Source organism: Aquila chrysaetos, chromosome 6 (assembly GCF_900496995.4).
Source record: "Aquila chrysaetos chrysaetos chromosome 6, bAquChr1.4, whole genome shotgun sequence".
Classification (NCBI taxonomy): Eukaryota; Metazoa; Chordata; class Aves; order Accipitriformes; family Accipitridae; genus Aquila; species Aquila chrysaetos.
Genome location: NC_044009.1, coordinates 19,200,412 through 19,227,820, shown reverse-complemented (window position 1 = coordinate 19,227,820; position 27,409 = coordinate 19,200,412). Strand labels below are relative to the sequence as shown.

At 40.4% G+C, this 27,409-nt stretch overlaps 1 protein-coding gene across 9 annotated transcripts in view; it reads right to left on the bottom strand.

The window, feature by feature from the left end:
* Positions 1-27,409, bottom strand: part of MYO1B (myosin IB) — a 125,039-nt gene that overhangs the window by 76,748 nt on the left and 20,882 nt on the right. For all 9 annotated transcript variants that reach the window (XM_041124119.1, XM_030016837.2, XM_041124122.1 and 6 more), the window contains 2 exons: positions 21,363-21,503; positions 7,247-7,362 (listed from right to left, as the gene is read on the bottom strand). In XM_041124119.1, the coding sequence (XP_040980053.1) occupies positions 7,247-7,362; positions 21,363-21,497 (251 nt within the window). In that variant the 5' untranslated portion in view covers positions 21,498-21,503. Of the gene's footprint in view, positions 1-7,246; positions 7,363-21,362; positions 21,504-27,409 lie in introns of those variants that run through there.

Below are 27,409 nucleotides of genomic sequence, written 5' to 3'. Positions count from 1 at the left end.
CAAACCCCAAACTTTTTTACGCTTACAAATAAACACAGACTATAACAAATACACTCACATGCAAAAAAAGGAGAGAGAGATATCGTCACAGATAACTAAAAACATTTGACTCTTGGTCTCCAACATGAGTGAAGTCAAATGTGAAAGTATGCTGTGTACAGAGGTACGAGTAAATATTTGAAACCAGTTCTGAAAACAAAGTTATTTTGTTGAGGCTCTAAGCCAGCAGTTAATTCATGAAGGATGCCCCAGGATTATTTTCCTTCGTACACCATGACGACAATCAGAGTTACAGAAGCATCTGGAACAGATCTCGAGGTAAGTGCTTCCCTTTCGAACTCACTATGTTTTAAAGATACCCAATTCTTGCATTTTTGCAAGCTTCTTCAAAAAGTCCACTGGACACGTGAATGTTGGCTAGGACCACGCACAGCTCTCCAAATGAGAAACTGATGGATGAGCCGGCTCTACCAGAGCCAGGTGGGTCCTGCCCAGCGAGGGGGGCCTCTGGCAGTGGGACTTCAGGAGCTGTGAGTGACAGTACTGCCAGCTGGTATGGCTGTGGAGACCGAAATCATTTGCGAGCCAGTCGATATGGTGCTTTTGAATAATTTTGTCACAGCGGCATACACTGCTGTAGCTTCTGAGAGACGGAGAGATGCTGGAGGGCGAGACCAGAGGCAGAGTCCTCTCTGCCTCCTGTGGTATTTTGGGAGACAGTTTTGTCTTGATGCTTTTTACATCCCCTGTAGTCTATATATGCTCCTTCCTAGCCCAGGAAGTGTTTAAATGCAACAACAGCACAAAAATCCACCTGGACTCCACAGCGCCAGGTGTCTGGGCGAGCCTGTGTGCAGGCAGCTCTGGCAGCTCCACCCCACCGGCACTACAGCTCTGCGGCTACACACAGCATCATACATTTTCATGTTAGGAATCCCACGTCCCAAACACTTACAGAAGAATGACAGCACCAGTGCCATACAAAAAGAATTTAAAGGGCCTTTTCATTTCTTAATTTAGGCAGCACTACTTAGAGGACCGATGGACAGGGTCATTCCAGTGAACTTTGGAATCCAGTCTAAATGTCACTCCAGACCATTTTAAAAATTAAAATAAAGCACAACTTCATCTACACACTGCTTTTCCAGGCTGTTTATACTTCCTGGGTGTCGGGTGCATTTTTTGAGCCTCCTTACAACCACACGTCCTGCTATAAACCAGTTCCTGTATTATGCATTATTACAAAATTTCATGCAATCTAATACCGGCAGCAAACAAGCAACTACTGTTCTTGTCAATAAGACTACATTCACCTCTGAAGCACTGGGGTGAGATTGCTGCATTACGTGCTATCCAAACCAACTAAAATAGCCCTGCTCAAATTTCAGGAAAAAGCTAAATTTATTGTTGTACGCGAGAGAATCCTTGCTTTATACCCTAAGCCTTCAAGTTCACAGATCACTTCCAAAATGCTCTTCAGAGAGCCACACAGCCATTTCAATATGGCCACATCACAACTGCCTTCCTGAAAACTCTGTTTTCCCAGAAGGACTTCTGAGGTCTCCTACCAGGTGTAGAATTTAGCAAACTGGGCATCCCATGGGTGGTAGGCCAGCAGCCTGCAATAGAAGAGGCTCTTCTCAGGCACCAAGTCCTTCTGACTCTTGAAGCAAGTGTGATGCTTCATCCCCTTTTCATCTATATGCTTGAGGGATTTTTTACATTCATGGATACGCCATATCCAGTACTGCCTCACTATAGAGGTTAAGAGAGTAATAAGCCTGACCCCTTCCAAAATAAGACTTCAATATTCTTTGTAGGGTTTTTTTCCCCCCTTCTTCTTTCAGCTCATTTGTAGCATGGGTTTAACAGTTAGGTACTGGCAGTCCTACCTAATCGCTATTTATAATTTCTGTCAGCTACAGATGTTCCCTCCCTGCCCAGCGGTTAATTTTGCGAACTAACCTCTGAAGTGATCATCTTCCCTCGACTATAAATGTCTTCTGAAAGAGGCATTCTGCTGAGCCACATGAACAAGTTCAAAGACTGAGTCTCCGGAGAAGTCAGGAATTATTAGGAATAAGAAAAAAACATCTGTAAAAAGGGGATACTACAAGGTGAACAAAACGGGGCGGGGGAGGAGATTTAAAACAACAAAAACCACCCCAGAAACCAATCCAAAATGATACCAAATGAAGATGAGGAAAGGACAAACTGAAAAGGAAATGTTAAAATAAACATACTGGGGCAACAAAGGACACTAAACTATGGCACAGGCTCTCACCCCACCATCCCCCTTCTTCAACAAATAACAATAGCTACTGTGTATCTTAAAACTCTGCTACCTACTGGGAAAAGCTTAGTTTTACATATAGGCAAAAACTATCCTTCACAGCTGGGGCTTTATCATGCCCTTCAGACAAAAGTATTTGCTTTAAGTCAAGGAGGAAAAAGAGTTACTGTAACCTTGGTGTTTCCTAAGACATGCAATCCTGGATTACCAGCAAAAAAAGCCAGAAGCAAAAATATAACTTCTATATTCACTGCTTACATTGGCTCAAAACTTGAAAAGGAAACAGCAAATTGTATCTCTTGTCAGAGTAATTGCAGATATCTGCAGGATAATGATTTATCCCAATAATTATTAATATGATGACCACTGAAATGGGGAACATTAATAAGTTCCTCATTCTTGCATTTCAATAGGCATCAGGTTGATACCTTTGTGCTTGTATCCTATATAAAGGCAAGCTGGTTTTCAGGAGGCACCTGTAAAAGTTTTAAGTCTCTCTAAATTTGAAAGCTTTTAATGCAAAGCTGTTGTCTCTTCAGAAATATTTGACTTAAAAAACTAAAAACAAGTAAATAAAATACACAGCAAAATTGCCTAAGTGGAATTCAATAGATGTCTGATAAAAGCCTTCTCCAGATATTTTCCTGCTGTCTCAGTTATTCACCATAAATACTTCAGTGCATAGCTAATAAAATGGACTTTGACTCTGCACTCTTATTTGCTTGTAGCTTGCCGTTAGGAGTACAGTTGCCACTTTCCATTTTGTCCCTCAACTTAAAGTAATCTGTGGTTCTTCTAAAGTGAGCGGGTAAGGCGTTTCAGAACATAAAGGGGAGCAAAAAGCAACATGCCACCCTACCTCCCAGACTGAGAGCAGCTAGTAGCCAGGAGCCAATGTTAAGATGAGAAATGCAAGAAAGCACCTACTATGCAATCCCTTAAAGCAAATCTGTTACTGGTAGGAAAGTGATACGGCATGATGGTTACAAATAAATGGTACAATAAGCTATTTATTTCCTACTGCCTTCACTTCAAAGATGCCAGCAGCTGCCTTTGCCACTGGTGGAAGTCAATGTAAATTAGCAAGATAGACAGCTTGGTTCTCTCTCATGTCTAGCTTACCCACAAGGTAAGCAAAACAGCAATTACATCAACTGAAAGAATAATTACATCAACTGAAAGAGCAGAACAGAAGTGTAAGGACTGCACAAATCAAGCAGCAAACTGTTTGAACACTGAAATGTCATATTCTGCCCTGCCAAGTCAGAGACAAGTTTGATCCTGCTTTGCAGATAAGGACAAAACCAGCAAGATTAACAAAACATTGAAAAAAAAATTAAAAAGCTTGGTAAACTTCCTATTATAGCTATGCAAATAGCCACAGACTATGAAAACAAGCATTCCAGGAGACCTAGAAAAGTAACACTTTATTACATGGTGCCACAACAACAGTGGTGTATTTGGAGAGGCATGAACTATTAAAATAAAATCTCTTTGGTCAAATTTTATCAGGTATAACACTATCCAAAACCACCTGACAAACTTTCTCCCAGAAATTCAGTTTGGCTGCCCATTCAAAGCGTGTCCGTGGCTTTACTCTAGTTTCCAAAGACCATTAAAAAAAAAAAAAAAAAAACACCACACCTGCCCAAGCCCTGCAATTAAGTATTAACTAGCGTCACTGAAAGCATCAGTCACTCTCACAGACGCTCTTGAAGAAACACACAGCAGATGACTAGGTGTTCACTCCCCTCCTCTTTCAGATTAGAGGTAAGAAAACACGTGAACAGATTTTTCGCTTCCATAAGTTTATGTTTCCTTCACTGACCATATATGTAAAAAAAATCTCTAGGCATGGATTTCCTTCATGTCATTATATACTTTTCTCTCTCTTTCCTCCCATTTTCATTTGCTCACCAAGCCTGCTATTTTACTGGGACAGTTAATTTTCTCAAGCACATCATCCCTATACCAATCCATCACACTGAAACACTTGCAAGTACCTCCAGCATAGACAAAAAGTCCTTATAAACAGTCAAGAGTTTTGCTTTGCTCAGGATTATGCAATAGGAACCAAAAGTCTTTTCCCAAAGCACACTTAAATGGTCCAGTGGGCTCACCCACAATCAATTCTTCTGAAGAGGCCATGGCTCAACAGAGATTTACACATCAAAGAAAAAATAAGTATGTACATCTCCACAAATCAATGTGGGGTTTTTTATCCTCACGTCAGAAGAAATACCACAAATTGCAATTTGTCTCACAGCATCTCTTCATTAAAGTTCCTGAGCAACTAAAAAAAAAACCACCCTGAAGATTGCAGGGTCTCTGTGGAAGTGTCACAACGTCCCCAGATACGCCTGAACCCTGCTTTTAACAGTGGCCTGCTACTCCCAGATCAGTCAGTCCTAGAATTAGCTGCAAGCTCCAAGGCTAGGATGGTGCTGGCTCTGTTCCAAACCCAGTTCTTGGCCTGTACTGACCAGCGTGGTAGGCAACCACCCCACTGGTGAACAGCCTAGGCTTGGCTGCAGCAGGACTATACGGCCACCCTGTAAGCTCACCTCACGGCCTCTGAACCAGCATTCAAGCACCAGCTCTACGTTCACAGAGTGAACAACTGGACTGGCATGAATCCTTAGGCTACAGCACAAGGCACTATACATTAAAGGGGATGAAAAGTTGTTTAGGCTTGTCAGAGATGGCGTAAGGCAGCCTACATAGCACTTATTTTATATGTCTACAATATTTGAAAATATCTTTTACAGATGGTGAAAAGTTTACTGATATTAGCAGAGACAAAAGTGGCTCTCTTGATTCTGCAGTTCTCATAAGCATCCAGACAGGTTGGAAGGGAAGCAAGGTCACCATAAAGTAAGATCATTTTATATTTCTGCAGTTTGGAAAGAAAACACTGTATCTGTACAAGAAACCATAACAAAGATTATTTCCTAATCCTGTATTTTTAAAGGTACTTTGTCTACTTAGCAGGTGTCAGAAGACAAACTTTTCATAAAGAAGCAATACCAAACAAAGAAAATTTGTGGAGAGATTATATCTGTCCGAGACTAATTTGTCTTATACTTTTCATGACTTGACGCTCTATCCAAACTTGCGAGGAAAATCTATTACTACCATGCAGTCGAGATCTCCTGACTTAAGTTAAAATTCAGCATTTTCTCACTTCAATCTACTGCTCTTAAACTGGATTTCTAGTGTTTGGACTCCAGAAGTTCTTGTTCTGAGATGGCAGCCTGACCGTACAATTATTGTGATGAATGATGTTTATGAAACATTTCTCTACCATGTTAAGACTCTCATAATACATACAAGAATGACTGTTGAACATTTCTATTCTGGAAAACCATCTCTCAAGAGAGATGGAAAAATGTGGAGATCAATATATTAATATGTACTTGATTCAACATGTAACCAAGTACATAGTACTGACTTTCAGAATGTCAAACTTTCACTCCTAGATTTTATTTTTAAAATTCTCCATCATATGACAGCAAATTTTATGCAGCTGAACAAAGTTAGCAGAGCAGAAAGTTCTTTTAGCAAGCAACTGTGTTAATTTAGCAAGCAATTGTGCTTGCTAAACAAAACTGTGAAGAAAGAAAACCTGAACACAGCCAGAGTTCAGATCCAAGAGGGCCAAGAACTACCAGAAGCTTATTCGATCTGATTAATTGGCTGTTTGCATTTCAGCCAATGTATCTGGAAGCGACAGATGAAGTGTGAAGGCAAAAAATTAATCAGAACAAAATAACTTCCAGAACTCTTTCCACACATAATTTCCTTTTAACCTAAAAGCTAACACTAAAGGAAGACGCACAAATTCATGGCCACGTTTAGACACTTATCCGATGACTGATCACTCAAGTCAGTCTCCTGAATATGTGACTGCGAAGTCAGGTGGCAACCTCACAACGCACTGGAAACACTTCTCTACCCCAGCGTCACACTGAGGAGAGGAACAGCTGGCTTTAATCTCACCCCTGTGGTGTCTGACAAGACAAAGCAATTACTGCAACACACAGATCTTGAAGACCAAGTACCTCATTTCAGCCATACCACCTACACCTGTGATCAAAGTCTTGTCCTATAAGGGACAGGGCTTAACCATGTTCCATTACTCTCAATAATTCTGACCAGGCCCAAATAACACGGGTCATGTCAGTTCTCTATGACCACAAAGCAAGGCCTTTGACTTCTTTGCAATATGCACCCCTGTAGAGGAATTACAGAAGGTGAATGGAAGTCAGAATAAGAGGTTATACCTACTTCCCAGTCTTCTATTTCTAAATTTAGATTTGGAATTTACATCATATGCAAATCATATTTTGCAGTATTATATGTCTGTATATATGCTATATATTTTAGCCTTAAAATTTGCATTATATATTTATGGCACTCTGGCTGCCCTCTTGTAATGGGCTCATTTCCACCCAGCACAGAGGAGAGGAGACCAAGCTTTTCTTTTTCTACAGTTACTATTCAGACATATCCAGTATGTTTCTGCATTCATCATGAGGGCTTTTTCATTTTTTGCATCGTGCAAAGAGAAATTAAGAGTTTCAGATATCAAAAGTAGCACTACATGACTCAAACATATTTAACACCTAGAGGCTTTCACAAGGCAATCTGGACTTAAAGAAACAGATTTCCTTGAAAACAGACTACTTACAATACAGTAATAAAGGCTACTGCTAATAATTACAGGAAAATGTTCTGAAATGCACATACCAGGATCTAAATACATGAAACAGAAAGAGTAACTCATCTTGACTTCTCTTTAAAATAAGGATGAACTAGTGAAAATTCATTTTGGGGGAGTGGTGGTGGGATTTTTGTTTGCTTTAATCAACAACAGACCTTTTGAGGAGAGACACAGCTGGTACCATCTGCTTCAGGACAAAATGAAAACTAAAACTTCTTCACTGTACTTACATGTGAGGACTGAGTTCATAGAAGTTTCGGTTTCTGTACTCTTCCACTTTCTCTGGAGTATAAATGGGTAGAGATCTGTAGGGGTTTATTGATATCACCACGCTGCCAATGTACGTCTGTTGAAGGAAGACAAAAAAATTATCATGGATTTTTCTTTTTAACATACTTTTGCTGTTTATATATTATTCTCCCATTTAATACTTATGCAAAAACACACCAAAAAAGCCCAATTGTAGCAACGAATAAACATGTACATACACTCTGAAACACCTTTTAGATCTCTCTCAACAATCACTGTTGGGTACCAAGTAGCTATTTCTACATAACTGAAGGCCTCTTACGAACACTTTTTAAAAGAAAGCCCAATTGTACAATATTTCTGTGACTAATTCAGCTGGGGGAGGGAAAGGAAAAAAGACACAGATGTTCACGAAGAACCGACTCCATCTGCATGGCAAATGTCACACAAGCTTTGCTGTAGCCCTTGGGCACTCACACAAAACCCCGTAAAGGCAAGGCCAGAGTTGGACTGCACTCCCTCACCCAAGGAGGAGCTCTGTGCCATCTCTTCAAAGCCTTGGGCACAGAACAGCTTCACAGAGAAGAAACCTGAAGGCTAATAGCCTCTGACAGGTTACTGTCAAAGGAGAGATTTACTGTCAGGATTCAAGTCAGCTGAAGTCCTGTCGTGGTTCCTCAGCAGACGTTAAGAGTAATTTTGATTTCCAGATTCTAAACATACTTGCCGTTACCCTTGGAAAGCAGAGTAATGCGTTGTTTTACTCTGTTAGGTCCCATTCACTACCGAGCTGAACGAAGACTGATACCGTACACCATGATTACCATGTCGGCACACAACACAATCAACCTGCCTTCATCAAGCCTACTGCCGGGTGCCCCACAGCTCTCTAGACCTCCCTCCAGCTGCAAGGGCTGCATTCAAATACACCCGAGTGGCAAAAAATGCCAAAACCCCATTCTACCCTGCCTGCAGATACTGATCAAAGATCAATTAAAACCCAAGTGTTTGGTATCTCTTTCCACAACCATGAAATAAATAAATAACACCTGGTGAAACATGATTTTCCAATAACCAGGGACTCCCTGGGAGGTGTAAAGGCTGTACACAAACGCCACAGGTTCCCGTTATTTGGATTACATTTGCTACTAACTACAGAAGAAAAACAATGGGTTTTACACAGTTTTTAAAAGGCTTCTTTGCAGCGATACCTTAGTACCTTGCAATCACTATTTGGATTTTTCCCCACAATTCTTCTTCCAGGGAAGTGCTGTAATATGCATTTTTAAATGGGAACAGAGGCACAAGGAGCCCGAGCTACTCACCAGCAGGTTCAGCAGAGCACTGAAGTACCTCCAGAGCTACAGTCACAAATTAAAAGTATTAATTGCTGCAACCCTTCCCTATCTAACTTTCATGTCTAAAGCAATTTTCTGCTAAATGCTAACCAAATTTGGTCCTAAGCAGAAAGCTAAGAAAGCAAGATTTCCCATTTTCCACAGCATGCACGTGCACAGGCAAGCTGTGAACTCGCATGGCATTTTCTGTCCCATTTAAAACAGAGTTGAACAAACTAGACTGCAGTGATAACACAAGTAGCATGAGGCTTCCAGAGACTCTCATAGCTGGTCCTTGCAGTGTTTACTACACACAGAATGAAACAGAAGCAGCCACTGCTGACAATTCAGTGTACAACTGCTGCTATGATGAAACACAATACTTCACTAATTGGACTCAAGACTCACCATTTCTAAACAACGCATACTTTCTCCTCTCCTTTGGAACTGGCCAGAAACCTTCTCCAAAACATTTCCCTCCACGCATCCGAGCTCAGAACACACCAAATACCCTAGAAACAGGATGGTTTCACACCAAGAGCCCATGCAGAGTGCTGCGAGGGGGAGCAAGCCTGCAGGTGCCTCACATCTTGGCAGCCAGGCTGCAACTCAAAAGAGGGACAACTCCAATCTGCCTTGCGCTGCAACCTGGGAGGGAAGTGCCCCCAAAGGCGTTCAGATACAGTCTGTTGAGAAAATCCCAAAATAATTAAGATTTTTGATTCTTTCAAACACATGCTGCAGTGTGTGCTTATATATATTTTCTTCAAATTAAAAAAAAAAAATTGTTCTAGTTTTGTGGTTATCCTCCCCGTAAGGAGGAAAGTGTTTTCCATCTACGTATAATCTCTTTGGCTGAACAAGAAGAAAATGCAAAAATTGCCTTTCTACAGCATTTACTTTGCTCTCTCAACACATGTGGCTTTGGCAATTTGCAAGCCTACAGATTCATGGTGAGAATAACAGATACCCAAGAGTAAGAAGCTTTCTAGTCTTCACAAGTGCATGGATACCCCAGTTAGGACTCCTTTCTGATTAAACATTAATATATCAACTTGTTTCCTCCTAAATAGTAAGAATTTGTGAATTCAGCCTGTTGTGAAATCAGTGCTGGAAAGTATCAGCAGAAGAGAGATGAAGGCCAGATCTTGAAGATTATACTTTGAAACAGGAATTCTTTGCAACTCAAAGACTTTCCCTTTTCAGCTATTCTGCTACCGTAATAGCATACAATGTAATTGCTAAGTTCCTTGAAGTACCCTGAGATGCCAAGGTAAAGAAAGATGAGCAAAAGTGAAAACCTTGATTTTTAATTTTGAATACAGGCATTCAAATGAGATTTATTTAGAACCATCTCTTCATAGCTAAGTATTGCTTAGATGATATATTTTGGGAATTCAAGTCAGCTGTTTATTGTCAGGCATGAACAAATACAGACCATTTCCTAAAATACCAATATTTCAAAAGGTCAAATGACTATATAGAAACAAAGACATATTCATGTCCATTTTAAACACCAAGCCAAAGCATGCCAAGAAATCATTGTTTTTGCTGCAAAACTGCTTACAAGAACTAATACTTTTCCTCTTCTAAAAATGCCAATATCTCAAAGCTGATGCCTAATAGCTGCTTGCTACTGGTGGTCTGTGAGATTCCACATAATGGGGATAAACAGATCCGGAAAATAGCTTTCCCACATAGCATCTGCCTTCCCACCAGAACTCTATTATAAACAAACAAAATAAATGGCTTAAATCCTTGAGCAAGCGACAAACACAGAGACATTCCAGTGCTGAAAGAAGAACGCCCCAGAGTAGTGGGAGACCATACCGTGGCACCCCAGGGACTAAAGAGATCCTTCATTTTCCCTGTTTAAGGAAAAAATGAAACCCCAGAGGAATGTCCTCATGGTGATGAACGCACAGAATGCAGTCAGGAGATTTGATTTCTTTCTTGGCTTTGACATGGTCTCATTATGCAAGTTTGGACAAGATCTGTTGTGTCCTCAAGTTTTGCTAACTAGAGACTCTTGATAATACTCCTTCCTCCAAATTTCTCCTTTATTGCAATAACTCAAAAAGGCAAATTCTGCCTCCTTGGTGTGTTTTTCCAGAACCCAAACCAAAAGGACTCTTACTCGTCGTTTGTCAGTGCATCTATCATGTAGCACGGCAACACTGTAATGGGCTAACATTTCATCTGCAGAAAAAAGTATTCAAATTTCTATCAGGTCAAATGACAACACATTCTGCATTCTCCACCAAAACAACACGTACTACTCATTCCTGTTCAGTAAAGGGTTTAACACCCCAAGCTGGAAGAAAATTCTAAATCACAATTCAACTGGAAAAGCTGATAATATTTGTTACACACCACTTCTAAGTACTGTTGGGAATGCAATGACCAAGACACTTTGATGCCTGATTTTCTCCCCCTAGGACTGAAAGCCAACATAACCACTTGAGGCAAGATATTACTGCTACTTCAAGCTTATATGTGCCTTGCAAGGCCTTCTGTGTCTTTCTAACCCAACCAGCTTTAAGATTGGCTTAAGAAGAGGCCTGAAATAGCAAGATGATGTGAGGCTCCTGTTGCTTGGGAGAAACTACAGGCAGCAGCCTCTTCTCAGCCAAGCGCTGGGGAAAGCTATTGCTAGAATCTGGCAAACTGCCTGAAATGCCTGGGGACCTTTTCAGCCGAGAGGTTGCAAAAACCTCACAGAGAGCCCAGCAGAAGGTCCCAACAAACCTCTGCAGCCAGGATGCACGAGCACTGCGGTAAAATCTGATACACAGGGAAGAGGCACTACAGGCCCGCTTGGGAAAGGAAGCTTTTAGAAGACCACTAGTAGAGCTTATGGGAGAACATTTCACACTGTGGGACACAGTATATTAACAAAGTTATTTTTCCTCCTGGCAAAGTTAGTCTTGCAATAATACCCCAAGGGCCCAGAAGAGAGAAGATTGCAGCTGCAGAAGCCAGGGAATATTATCGACAGCAGTTGAGGCTGCAGCACAGGAGCTGCAAAGCTGGGGCTGTCATTAACAGCCTGCTCCGTATCTTTAAATGCTTTTCTGGATCTGTGACATCCTCTGCAAAGCAACCTTTGCCTGATCTACTGCGGTTCTGGATCTTGCCAGCTCATAAGCACGTGTGCCGCTGCACGCTCAGAACAGCTGAGGCCAAGGAGATGGCAGATGCAGAGGAAGCCTGTATTTACTTGTTCTCAGTTTTCTGAACTGTCTCAAACTCAAACAGAACCTGGCAAACTTAACACTGCAGTGTTGCTCCATAATGAAGTTTCTCATTTCAATAAACATTAGCAACTAGATCAGTACCTTATTAAAATATCATTTCTTATTTGAACAATCATGCTGTGTGCTTAAATTTGTTTGTCATTGTGGTTGGCCACAATAAAATAGCTAAATGCACCCTGCTTCTGGTCTATTGTGTTTTTCAGGTCTGAAATACTCACAAAGTTGCAAGACACTATGTTTGAAAAGAACAAGGAAAAGAGTAACATCGAGACTAAAAGCAAAACCACCTTAGACCATTATTACTATTTCTGGGGCTTTGATTTACTGTATTGCTGTGTATAGCAATGTAGGTGTTTGTATTGTTTGGTGGAGAGGGATGGGCTGGGTACGAAAAACACAAACAAACAAACTAGGATTTCATCCTGTAATACTCCAGGGTTTGCCTGCACTGTTTCATGACAGCACATAGAAAATAAACTCTACCTGTGATCCAAGCTGCACTTTGTGTTGAGCCAATGCCTCCTGCTTCAGTGAGCCTGAAGCATGAGCAGAGCCTCCGAGTACCATCTGCAAGCAACTATGCAGGCCCAACCCCAGGATCCCCAAGAACAATGATCAAGTGGAAAGAACAGGAACTAACAAAGTTTGATTTCCTTGAACAGGAGCTTCTGTGTGAATTTTCCCATATTCAGTAAGGGTTGGACTCACACAGCATCACACAGCACTAGTCCTTAGCAAAAGAAACTTCTGTGCTTTGACTCCTCTCATTAGTATTTCCCAGCAAATACAGCATCTCTACAAAGTTCCTGATCAGCTCTAAAGAGGCTGCAATAATCAGCGGGTTGCTACAGATAAGAAAGCCTTTTTCCACTGCCCTCACTGGAAGGAAAGCCAATGCTAAAAATTTACTTTTCCAAAAGCTAGTCTGCAGTAAACTGAAAATACAAACCAGACTCTCATATGTAGTCTTTCCCTCTCTCTCTCTCTCCCTCTCTCTCCTCCCCCCCCACCCCCCCATATATAGAGAAACCTCTCCTTCTCCTTGATACTATTTTTCACTGTAGTTTCAATGGAGTCCTTTCTAATTATGCTTGTATGAGTGAAGAAATATAATACTGCATTTCTGAACAAACACAGCCTATTTCCCATGATGATTAAAACTCTCTTGGTCAAGACCACCCTCTTGGACATAGCATTTTTGCCCCAGAAATCTAGTGGACAAAGTCTGTACGTTGTAATAGGAAAAAAAAAAAAAAAAATCCTGGTAAGCTATTATATGTGCTTAATGCAGTTATTAATCATGATAGGCAGCCTTGTAAAACCTGGACAGGACAGTAAAGACTGTAAAGAAAACTACATAGAAGAGCACTGAGTTCCTGATATTGGGCTGGGGGGAGCAGAAATCAAGCCAAAGAAGAAAACTGAGGCAACAGTATCCACAGTTCAACAGTTCAAGCAAAACCATCTCATTGCTAGAGGAGACAAAATTCAGCATTAGTATGTATCAGTGTCACGTACCAAATATGTTGATGGCTGATACAATAACTCAAGAAACAAAGCTCAAACAGGTAACACAAAGGTAGAAGCACACATCTATACCCCAAAGCAAACAATCATGACACAGGCAACCTATGTCAGAAAGGATACCACCACTGCTAAAATATTCTTCAATATGGGCTTGATCCTGCAAGTCACTGTGCAAACAGCAGCAGTCTGAACAAGCTACGGGTAACCCGCACGAGCCAGGATCATGCCCTTAATCGTACTGCAACCTGTTTTAGATCCGAGCCCTGAAGTAAGAACGGAGGGCTTGCCAGAGAAAGACACCCACATGGCAAGTTGAAGCGAGTCCTTAAAGGGGATGCATGTGCACAGATTATCAGGTTTCTCTTCCGAGTTTCTCGAGGGCACAGAAATCTCTCTGCTGCTCAGTGAATATTGCTGCTAACCTCGCGATCATTATGACAGACTCTAATGTTATTATTAACAAAGCAGACTAATCATCTCAGCCATCCGCCTCTCTGACTACATTGGGATGTTTTTACATAAGCAAACAAAATTCCTATGCAGGATGCAATTACAGATGAAACCTGTGAAGTAAGTGATGAGGAAGTCAACCCAAAGCAGACATCAGAAATTTTAAGGCAAGCATTTAAACACTCCAGAATGTCAGTCCTTGCTCACTTTTGAAAAGATAAAGACTTGTTTTCATAAGCAAACAGTAGCTGGAGATTGGATAGTGTCTATGCCAAGAAACCATTGGTGAAAACATTAGCAAGACCACTCATTCCAAAATGTTTCATTATTTCCGTATGAATAAAAAGTGGAAGGGAAGTCTCCTGCCACGCTGCAGCCAAGGCTAACCTACGTTCTTCAGGGTGAGAACCATGTTTTTACAGTATTTGGACACTTTTGCTTCTATTTCTGTTGTTTGCCAATCTTTCATTAATCTTCCTTTTGTGTTTTTATTTCCTATAATGTCCACTGAAACCACTAGTAAATGCCCAAAATGTCGGCATCACCTTAGTAAAGAAATACACAGCATTTTGGGGCAGACCCAACACTGTAACAATCTCTGGGGCCCTACAGGAGACATTTCCTACACCACCTATCTTTTTTCAAAGTGTCACATCAGAGGCAAAAAAGAGTGTGTAGGGAAGACAACCCCTACACATAGCCCACAAGATGCATATAATTTTCTGTGATCCTCATTTATGTTTTCTCACTGCTTTATGCAGATACTGCATACGGCCCTAGAAATAGGTGCCTCAAACACTACACTCAGCATCGTGGGAGCTGTACAAAAAGGAAAGGAAGGAAAGCACTTCCTTGAGATAAGTAACTCTCCTCCCATGAAGCACTTCAAGTTTAAAAGTAACCAACCTGCTGGCTGAGAAAATCTTTACTCCTGACTCCAGGCAAGTTACAAAGTTTGTTTTACCAGAGCAGGCTGATGCGAAGGGACAGAGGACCAATGGGATTTCTATCTAGATAACAAGCAAAGCAAGATTTACAGGGAGGCAGAATACTACTTCTTAGACCACAAGCTACCACAGGAAAAGATGTGCCTTGGGCACAAAACCCCTTCTTCACATGAAGCAGAAGCAGCAGGCTTCAAGGCCCTAGCCCGTGGCAGCTGCAACAATATTATTACTACAACTCAGTAGCTTCTCTCAAAAGAGGGAAACTGTTGAGGCACTGCTGGGAAAATTGCTCAAACCAATGCAGGCATCCCCCGAGGGAGGAAGAGAAGGAGATCTGAGGAAACTCAGTCCCCTGGGCTCCCATCACAGGCGGATGGCTGGCTGCTCTGCTCTGGCTCTCAAACCATCCTGCCTTTTAAGAAATGACTCAGTCACCACACCTGCCACTCCTCAAACTCCCAAAGGAAGACCAGCAGTCCAGGCTGGACTCGCTGGATAAATACAAGTAAATACATCGAGGTACAAGAGAGCAGGGCCGGGTCTGGCAGGGGGATAGACTCTTCTGCGCCTTGCTGCAGGAGCAGCAAAGGCACGGACCTCATACCAACAGGCATGCAGGCAGCTAGGACATACCCGAAACCACAGGGGGCAACAACCCTCTCCAAAACCCAACAGAGGACTCCAGCTGGCCTCAAAACCAACATACTGAAGACCAACACGGTCATGCTGACATCAGAAGGTAATGAAAATGAAAATAAAATTGAACTTCAACAATCACTCCATCATATCACAATGAAGATTTTCCCAGCAAGCTGCGTTTATGTTTCCCAATACCACAAAACTCTGATCTTCACAACAGCAAGAGTTATATGGAGGGATGGTCACGCAAGGCTGATACAGACCAGGACAATCGGTCTCATTCACATAATTCTGTCCCCCACCCTCTTCTTCCAAATGTAGCACCTGGAATACTAGGTATGAGTGCAGCAGGAATAAAGCCACTATGCCTGACAGCAATTCAGTAAACTCCTAAATACTGTAAGGTAGCTGAAAAAGGCATGAATCTATAATATAGACAGACATGGTGGATTAAAAGCAAGTCGGAAACAAAAAGGCTACCCGGAAAATATTAGAACAATAGAGATCAACAGGAAGCAGCTCAGTCTGTGAAATAAGCACGCCACAATAGCCACACCACCAGAAGGTAGCCGCAAGGATGCTACCTCAAACAGCTAACATTGAGTTATTACACTGGAATTCCAAATATTTAATGTTTCAGTGATAAAACAACATGTGTTCAGTACCATAAGACTATTCCTGCTCAAAGCAGCCCACAAACTCCACGCACAGAAAATACAAATTAAACGCTGACATCAGAGAAAGATTGTTTTGTTGTAAGAACAAAAAGCAAACAAACATTTTGTTGTAAGGAACAAAATGCTGACCTCTGCAAATTTGGGAAGACTTCAAGAAACAACATAACTGCGGGAAAAATGTGCAGGGCAGCAGAATAAAGCTGTATCTGGCCTCTAAAGGCTGACTCCCGTGAGCCTACGCAGCTCCGCTCCCCTCCAAACTCCTCACGCCTCCCTTGCTGCTTCCACATGCCTCACAAAGCAACAAACCCAGTACAAAAATAAGTTTCAGACCGATACCTATACTACAATTTATCCCAAATCTCTACCATCCAGGAGTCACTGTAAATACACATATAAACAGATGCCCCCCTCCCATTTGTCAACATCCCAAAATACAAAGGAAAAATAATTGCTGAGCTGGATTGGTTGAGGATATTTCAGCCAACTTAAAAAAAATAAAATAACAAAAATAAAAAGTTCATGGAGGGAGTTCAACAGAAAGAGTCAAAATTAATCAGTCACATACAAACTGGATTTTATGAATGTATTTGAAGTTTTCCATGCAGTCTCTAGGTCACACATTTTAGCTGCACAAACTGCTCCCTGGAACCTTCAGATAATCAACATTGTATTTTTTTCTACTCGCTAACTGCATTGCCCATGAGCCACGTTTTACTCTGTAAAGTTGAAGAAGAATTCCCACAGGCTTTTGTTACCGATATTTACAGAAAAGAACTTCGGCGAAAATGCAATGCAAGTTTTATCAATGAAAAGTTTAAGAGTTGCAAAAAGAGTATAATGAACAATTACAGCTTTCTAGTGAGATTTTTCTTGGTCAGACATACCCCCAACTTTTCCAGACATGACTAAACTCTGAGATTCCCATTTCCAATTAACACATGCATGTTACCCAATGAGCCCTTCCCCCCAAAACCACTCAGCATGAGATTACTGCAGAATCTGATGGTCTTTAGTAGAATATTTGGCATAACTCCAGCTTCACCAGCCTTCGTGCTTATTTTTATAGGCACAGCCTCCAGCTTTGCACTCTGGTATGCAACCTAACACCCAAGTCCATTAAACTTTCCATCAAATACACATAAAATTGAACAACAGGTAATCAAGCGGTAGTCTGTTCTCTAATTGTTAGGAGTACACTTATTGCCCTGTTTGCACCATGGCATGAAACTTGGCCTTTTCTTGAAGGGCTTACAGTGACCATACCCAGGATGGTACAAAAGGACCGTCAGAGGATACAGATCTGAATGCTCTTGCAAAGGGAGCTCTTACAGAGAAGATCTGGAATTTCAAAGCGGTAAATGGAGCTGGCACTAGGATCTCCAACACCAAACATTCAGTGTCAAATATAACTACTGTGAAAGAGACTAGAAAACACAAAACTTGTATTCTCTTCCAGTGGAATGAGCCCATTTATCTCGTCATCTTTGGCTACATGGAGAGATTTGGCACTGTTCTCTGATGGCTCAATCTGACTCTCACATTTCATAGAATAATAGAATAGTTTGGGTTAGAAGGGACCTTTAAAGGTTACCTAGTCTAACCCCCCTGCAATGACCAGGGACATCTTCAAATAGATCAGGTTGCTCAGAGCCCCGTCCAGCCTGACCTTGAGTATTTCCAGGGATGGGGCATCTACCACCTCTCTGGGCAGCCTGTTTCAGTTTTTCATCACCCTCATTGTAAAAAAATTTCTTCCTTATATGTAGTCTAAATCTACCCTCTTTTAGTTTAAAACCATTATCCCTTGTCCTAACGCAATAGGCTCTACTAAAAAGTTTGTCCACATCTTTCTTATAAGCCCCCTTTGTTGGTTTACCTACCAAGACTGGCTAACACAATTATGCAACATCTGGCCAACTTTACAGCACTTTCAAAGCTATCCATGTTACAGGTCTCATTCCTCACAACAAACCCTTTTGAAGGTTATAACTGCAACTCCATTTTAAAACTAACATGTAGCACAGAGACAGCCATCAGTCTACAGGAAGCTGCTTAGAAACTGATGTTGAGTAAGCCCTGGTTTACTGCTGTAGAAACATTTCAAACCATTCATATGGCTTCAGTTTGACTTAGTTTTTTAAACTTGGATGCAACTTTTGGTAATGCCTACAATGGAGCACTAACATGAAGGCTGAACTTAATCCTACAACTCAGTCATGAAGGGACAAATCCACTCCTACTGCCCTCTGAAGGATCCTGAGAGGTCAACTTGTGTATGTAGCTTGTCAGAGCTGAAGCAATCTGCAGTCTTTGTTAAGCACCAACAGTAGCTCTTTAATAGCCAGATTTGGGTTCCCCAGGATAGCATGCAAACTACGGATTTTACATGGTAAAACCAACATTACTTCCAGATGTAACAAAGGCTTCATTGTGCTCATCTGAGCCTAAAACAGAAACGCAAAGTGTAGTTTTCATGAGTGAAGTTTGGGGAAAAGCGAGTGGGTGCCAATAAGGAGAAGGGAGAGAAGAGTTTGCACTTGAAAATTAAGGTGGAATGGTGCTCATGGTAACAACCAACTGTTACTGTTTTAAAAGTTTTCTAAAATATGCAACAGTGGCATGAAATTTGTAGGGCAGCAGAATTCAACTGATACGGAAAGGAGGTAATTTCCTCAGGTGATTTGGTAAATAAAACCATGCAGCATCACAAACTAACTAATCTGTATACTTGGTAGCAGCATGTGGCCGAGACATAAACATCTATTCTTTCCACCACTGATGTAGTGAATGTTTTGATACTTGCAAAGATCTGCAACATTTTGCCTTCATAGTGTGGTTTCGCAAACCGTACTTGTAAGACCTTAAAAGAACATAAATCACATGATCAAACAAACCTGGAGATAAAAAGGGTAAATGATAGTGCAACAAACTACAAGGGAGCAATTTGGGGGGGGGGGGGGGGGAACACCAAAACCCAACAAAAAAATACTTTTGTTTTGGCAGCAGTTCACGCTTCTCAGCAGAGCATGTTTAAGTAGTAGGCTTTCCCACCTGCAAGGCAAAGGATCCTACATTGCTAGAGAAAAGTGACACCTTGTATCACCTGCCAAAGCACATAATATAGCTAATTACATTGCATGTCAGTGCCCAGCTGAATCTGAAACTGGGGGAAATACATGCTTCACTGTCACTGTCTCAAAGAACTGTGTGTTTGAACATGGTTGTCAGCTAGCATGTAATAGCAGATAAAAATAAAACACATTACCCATTTGTCATTCAAACTGATTTCTTTCAAGAAAAAGCTATCCAGTCTAAATTAAGTAGAAACATCTAATTAAATACTTTGCAATCCATAGTAGTTTACAGTAAAAACAAAACAAACAAAAGAAAGAATGAAAACCAAAACACTTGAGAAATCCATGTGACTTACAGCAATCCTTCTTAAGAGACTGTGTAGTCTAGGGTACCCTCACAGAATACGTTTCTATCCTTAATGCTTTAAAAAAAACTTTCAGATATGACCCAAAGATTGGGCAAGGTAGTACTGTCTTCTTCAATCTCTAGGTAAATAGCTCCCTTTCCTTCTCTTATCCTTCATATTTTCTTAAGCTAAAGTGGAATGAGATGATTCACTATCACCCACTTTTTCTGTAGGTATTAGGAACATAGACTTAACCCTAAAACTGATGTGAAAAACATTAATTATACAAGCTACTGACTGAAAAAAACTCTGAATCCCAGAAGAGGCAGCCACTGCAGCTGTCGAATATGGAGGACTTGCCAGAATCTGGATGAAAAAGCAGCAAAGAGGAGTCTGATATCTGCCTGCCTGTATCAACCTCTAAGGGTTATCAAGAGGGAATAGACTACATCTTCAAGGAACAAGGAAAATTAAAGACACAAATTTTCGGAAATGTAACTCTCAAAGGCATCAGGAAGATTTTTTAACCATTGTGGAAGAAGTCTTTCCAACTCTTTCCAACCAAAATCATTTTGGTTTCTTCTCCAATTAAGGTTTTAATGGATACTGAGAGTACTTGTCTTATTTTAATTTTCTGGTTAATTTGTCAGTCCAAACTTAAGGAGCGAATAGGTGGAGGTGATACAATAGCAGATAGGTGCAACTGTATATTACCAAGCTAATGCCTACAGAAAAAGGAACAGGCATAGCTGAGTAGGAAAATCACTCTGGAAGAAAGATGTGGCAGACAATGAACAGCAGAGGTACAAAAGCACAGAGTATAACTAAGGGATAGAAGCAGCAAACAAAAATAACACAGATCCTCCCATACTGGAGGTTGGAAAGGAAAGGGTATAATGAAACCACAAAGATTCAAACGCTTAGCAAGAAGGAACAACAGTCACACTACAAATTAAAAGGGGGGGGAGGGCTAAGTTATAATTAAGTACAGAACACATCTATTTGATTGTAATAAGCTGCAGACACAATTGCTTGCAGATCATAGTTATACTTTGGCTTAAATATTTCAGCTTTACTCTTAAAAAACTTATCTTTCACCAGCAGTCTTGGAAAGTCTCTACAAATCATTATGTTCACACAGCCTCAGCAGTACAACAGATACAATAGTGTGTGCATTTTAACAAATATGGAAGAGAGATGAAGCAGGAAATGAAAGGCTTAACTGGAATCACAATTTGCCCTTCATTCCCTGCCTGTGTTTCAACTGTCAGTTCACAACATCTCTCCTATTGATCATCACTCAGAGATTAATATGCCTGAAGATTTTGATTACTTCCACATATATTCAAGCTCCTTGTTTCTAGTTTAAAATCCAACCATTCTAGTAAACACAATGTTTTTGCAAATCAAAGATAGCAAGCAACATTTAAGCTAGCCCTAGCATATTCCAAGCATGTATTGCTTCTACATCAACCTGCTCTAACATCCTGGAAGTGCCTTCCCTGTAAGTGAATTATTTATAACTGCAATGTCCTCTGACAACAGGAGCATCAAAGTTACTGTCATCATCAGTTCTGGAACTGGTTTTTTTATGAAAATCAGAGGTCCATCATGTTGTGCAATGGGAAAAAAGAAAAAGGAAAAATATCCCAGATGGAAAAGATCAAATGCAAACAATGCAGTACAGGAAAGACTACAGCACAAGTAAGGTTTAAAATACCCCTAATACAATAGATTATGTTCAGGCATTCAGTCTATGTGTATCCTTATAAATAAACACATATTTTAAGAATGACAACATAGCTCCTCCTAGGATGTTATTTGTTAACATATACTCACATATACTTCACTGTGATCAAAGCGCTTTTTCAGATTATTGATGAATGAATCTTCATTAAGTGGCTCTAAAAGAACCATATCTCCCACTCCTATCATGTTGTCTAAAAGTGATGTCTTGACCTCCATTTTGGCCATTTTCTCCTGCCAAGAAGCAAACAAGAATAAAACAAAAAGTTAGCTCAAAATTATTGTGATTATTCACAGGCATTATTCAGTAATACTATTTAAGAAATACAAGTTAAATACTCATCAAATGACACTACTTCAAAATTATTTTTCCGAGGAACATTCTCAAAGTCATTCTGTCTACCCAGGTAGTCCACACAATTCCAAAAATTTAACTTCTAACAGTCAACAATGCTTTCTGGTCCACTATATATTAAATATGAAACTACAAGAAACCCAAATGAAGATTCCAGTGGGCACCACATCCAGATGTTTTGGACTACTTCAACACAGTGTTCAAGTGTACGCAAACTCAAGTTTTATCAAAAGTTTTATCAACATCTCCAGTGTATCAAATTAGGGTTTAAAGTTGCCAATACCCAAATCTGAATTTCTTTCTCACCCTTACTTGTACTTCTCCAACTCCATCAACTTTTAAACTGAAACCAACTAAGTGAACCCACTCAGAGACAAAACCCACACTTTTCTATTTTAATCAATGAACCCTGTACTCTAGCGTCCCTATATTCCAGTACTGTACTGCTCTTGGCAACGTGAGGCTACCAAATTACTTCATTTCCTAACCAGACTCAATCAAGTTATGGATTTATTCGTAATTTTATTGCTTAAGGGAGCATTTTCATTGGGCAACAACAATCCAGCTGACAAGTGGAGAGACTGCATCTACAGAACTGGAGCAGCAAAAGGCAGAAGGCGGCCTTAAACAGGGGACCAGGATCAAACAAATAATCACATCTGATAAAGGAAGTAATTCAGACAAAGTCGTCAAGGTCAGGCCAAAACTCAACACCTATTTGATCCTCCCAGCCTTTTATCCTTCCAATCCAAACGTTAGAGAAGATTAACTGAGCTCCTCAAGAACTCCAGGCACACAGTGACTGCTTTCAGCTTTCATGACGAGACTGAAAAATGAACATATTAGCAGTGGCGGCCCACAAACTGGGAAGCAGAGGTGAGCGAACAACTTTGCTGACAACACAAACCAAGAACCAGCTACTGCACAGCTACAGCTACACAGAACAACAGCTGAACTTTACCAGTCAGCTGTAACCTCTCAGCTATGAAATGCTGTGAGGCTGTCCTTGCTCCCCCTATCACTGCAACATATTTTAATCCTAAATATTTCTTCTTGTTTTTCAAAATGCCTTTGAACAGCTATTACCTTATACAATCAGCGTTAACTTGCCATAGTAGCTATCCATCAGATAAAAGGCTTTACTCGTTTTAAATTAGTTATCTCTTGCTTCTGTCCACAGCCACTGCGTTACTACATGTTATTAGATTTTTTGAGCAGTAAGTGACATTTGAGGGATATTAGATCAAGACTTAAGTTGTGTTTGATGTTTTTCCAAATTCAATGAAGAGAAGCGGAGCTCCACAGGCAGCTAACGGAAGTGATACAAGAAGATCCCCAAAACCTGAACCAAGCCTGGGAATTACTAGAAATTCACATGGAAATGCAAAACCAGTGCTGAACTACGGTAACCAACCAAAGCTGAGTCAACTCTGCTAAACAAACAAAAGAGCATTTATTTTAAACAAAAACACTGGACAAATATTTCTGTAGAGAAAAATACTTTTATTCTTAAAAGTTCACCTCTCTGAATCACCAAAAAGATTTTAAACATTCACAAAATCTTTTCAGAGGTATTACTTCAACTTCTGCATTCCATTAAGACAAATTCTTTAAAGTACCAGTCTTGTTTCAGTGTCCTAATTACTTCCCATACATCTCAACTACTGCTCCATTTTTTTTTCAGCCTTCCAAAATGAAGTCCTTCTCAAGTATGAACCTTATTAAATATTGGGTTTGTAGCCAAAAAAAAGAAAAAGCCAACATAAAAATCCTAATATGGGCAAGTTCAACCTAAAATTTAAGTTCTAAGTAGCATACCTCATCTACCATTGTGAAATTACATACCACCTACCACATTTCACGCATCACTGCTTGGGAATTTCAAGACCAAGAGCAGCCAAACCCATCAAGAACAATCATCTGTTCCCAAGCTCAGAGGCACGTTTTGCACAAGAGGTGCACAAAGACACTGTATCTACTACTAAAAGCAGGAGCAGAAAGTTGTATACAAATATTAATTTATCAATATATTTGAAAAGTTCAATTTTATGGTCAAAAGTTAATTTTCAGCTTGCTTTTTTCCATAATAATTTAACATCATACTATGGTTAAAATATTTCCATTAACTTGCAAGCTAGAAAATATTACAAACATAGGTGATGAAAAAATTGGACAATATGCCTAGACATCTTGTTTAACACTGAATTCTCAAAATCATTGGCAATAGCTTAGCCTTTGCAAAATATTCATTAAAGATTACCTCATACACTGATGCATGATTCAAGAGTATTCTGCCATACCAATGTTGTTAGACCCCACTTTGGTAGAATCCAGTCATAATCCCTGCTCTGGTTTAGCTAACAACAAAGGAAAACCCAGCAAGCTCGTGGGATAATTTGGTTGCCTATCTAAGGTAACAAGTGGGGGAAAAAAGCACTGTTAAGAAAAGCCAACAATGTTTAAACATACATTAAACAATTAGACTTAATTTAATCAATAATTGAATTCAATCTACTAGAAGAATTTAATAGAAGATCAATATATACAGCACTTTCAAAATACCAAATACTGATTTTAAAAGTAGCTTTTTAAAAAAAAATCTCAAAAATCAGCACAGTACACAGAAAAAAAAAAAAATCAAACCCTTTCTACATTGCAAGACTAAACTTCAGTCAACATTTTTAGCAACATGTCACTAAGCTCAGAAACGCAATCCAAATCCATGTCCAAGTATTTGTCATTTGCCATATATTCAAAGATGCCTTGCAGCTGTAAATCTTTTCCCATCAGTGCTGGTGACAGTGTGCTCACCACAATTTGGAGAACAGTACATACAAGTAAGCAGCTTCTACCTATACATGTATTCATGCACCTTCAAAAAGATGAACGTTTCTCAAGAACCAGAACTAAGAGAGGGATGGGACCAAAACATGCTCCCAGTGCCTGAGAGATCAGTAATGATTGAAACCACAGCTGTGCTGGTGAGAAAGAGTAAATAAACACTGGCAAACAGGAAATTAAGTTCAAGGAAAGAACCAGAGTGGGCTGTCTCCTTTAAAAGGACACATTTAGTGATTTTCAAATGAAGACTGCTGAAAGGTGGATGGAGGTACTGCTGTGAGGCTCTATTTGAACTGTGCTGTAATTTCAAACTGGAAATTCAATAAAAAACAATCTAAAAATATAAGTGGTACTCCCTTGATTTACCTAATACCTTGCTTTTGTGACTGCAACATCTCATTCTGTTGACATCAAGAAAAACAAGTGTTGTTTAAAGATTACAGCTGCAAATTATTAATATAGCAACAAATTAGCTCAGCAAAACCCCCAAAATTCTTCTAACACTTGCAGTCTGCAAATCAGATTCTTCCTCAAACATTCCCTGATCTCTCCCACCCACACCCACTTACCACTTGAGTCTTCTCCCAAATTTACCTTTCTTATCCCTAAGGCAAACATCGGCAGCATTTCAGAACATCTCCCCTCTCTCTAGTCATTTGTCAAATCTGCTCATCCTCGCTTTGGTCTCATATCTAGGCGTTAATTCAATGGAGTGAGAACGCTTTCAACACACTTCCATTCTCAGAAAAATAAAGATTATTCAGTAATCCTTCACAGCTTGATCTGTTTTATGTTGGACAACATGCTCGGGAGAAGTGTTGGGCATGCTACATCTGTAAAATGCTTTTACACATACGCTCCCACATTACACGTAGCCTTTTAAAACACAGACTGTTGTATCTACTATTTGCAATGCCTGGGATTGCCATCCAGCTAGGCCAGTTGAATCTAAAATCTTCTTGTCCCTCTTGGCCACAAGGATGGCAAATTAAAAATTACACTATTCCACAGCCACAGCAGTCTTATCAGCCAGTCTGAAAAAACAGCTAATGAAAACTATAAATAGAAGTTGATACAGAGAATAGGCAAAACCCCAAAAGCTTTGTACAATTAAGTTCACACATTCTCTAAGGGGGAAATGAAGTAATACCCCATTATTGGCATACAGCATGTTACGGAACCGTCCAAGGTTTTCCACATCCCCCTCATACAGTAAAACAGCAACAATTGTCAGCAGCTTCCTACAGATGTGCAGTTGCACACATTTGCATTTGCTGCACTGGAATTATCACTGGCTGCAGAGGTGGCTTGTTTTTCTTCTTTTGTGACACTGCAGCAAAAGGACAATTTCCCTACCATCAAAATTGACACAATAGATGTACTCACATGTGCTTCAAGCTCTGACTATTAAAAAACAAACAAAAAAAGCACAAGCCTTTGATTTCACTACCACCAACTCACTGTCGAAAATAAACACCTTTTTCTTTTATAAGAGTTAATGGAACAACCTGCAACATCAGTAATTCAATATCGGAGTTCAAACTGATTTCATGTTCCAGGTCTGATGCTGAGCCCCCATTAGGCTGTAATTATGCTTGCCCACTCGTTCCCTTTTTTCTCTGTCAAGGAGAAATCAGCCCACACAGAGCAGGGACACTAACAGGCCACTGCTGCTTAAAGCAGTTAGGGGGACAGCATCATTACCTGAACAAAACAAAACTAAGAGGGACTACAGCCATCTTGTACTACTCATGACAAGCGTTAAGTACCAATTTATCAAGAGGCAGGATTTAAATTCATCCTGTTCTGCTGCCCAACAAACCCTACAAATCACTGGCCTCTGACTGATGCCCAGAAGGCGCAAGTTCATTGGATCAGCTTGTGCTGGTTCACCAGGTAAACTGAGGCAGACCCTGCAGCTGAACTATTATAGCATCCTTTTCACTCAAAGCTAGATTTCCTGACATCAGCCTCTATGAAAAAACATTGATATCATCCAAAGAAAATCTTTGCTTTCCCTCCATACCCACTAACTTTTTAGTCTCTGGATGCTACAGGGGAACAGTGCACCCAGCATGTTCTATCTGCTGCTTGGCCACTGTCTGCTAGGAACACCTGCACCCTTCTGCCCAGCTGTGACTGCTCACGGATGCTGCTCTGGCACCATCAACGTGCTGAAGAAAAGAGCATGCAGAAAACAGCGTGATGTTGCAGCCCATGATTTCTTCCTGCAAGAAAATGGAATTGAGAAACCTGACAGACAGATTGCAGGAAGGAGTGTTAATAGAAATTGCAACAGCAGTAAAAGCACACTCAAACTAAAATGCTTCCTCTGACTCTCCATCTTTTCTTTTGGTTTGGCCAATGTCTGAATATCTTCTAAATTCCATTTCCTCCCACAGTCCTACTCAACAAATCAGTGTTGTCCAAACTGAAAAAGTTTATAATTTGGGGCTTTTGAATGAGCTAATGCTTCCCACATCTTACCTACCAAGCAAGAGCTATTATTTGAAAGCCTTGCACAGCTTCTCTTTATTTTCTGTAGGCATTAACATCACACATGTACAGATTTCTTGAGCACTTAGCAACAAACAGCTCTGGTGAATTACAAAAGCAAAATGCAGCATTACAGAGTATATTTGCATTAGGACTGCAGGAATGTTTGCATTCAGCATCAGCTAAATGGGAACGGCTCTTTAGCAACATCAGATTAGGACAGAGTTGCGCACCAGTGACTGCAATTTAGATGACAGAAGATTTGCCCAGCAGAATCCCATAGGAGGAACCAACGCTCTGCTGGCTCCTGCTACCAAACGCCATGCATTTAGCTAAAGATTGGGTAATTTTCAAGAAAGAAACTGGCCACTTAAAGTGCTGCTGAACAAACAGCTGCAACCATGTGAAGCACTATCACCTTTTAGTAGTTTAACAACGGAGGCTTAAC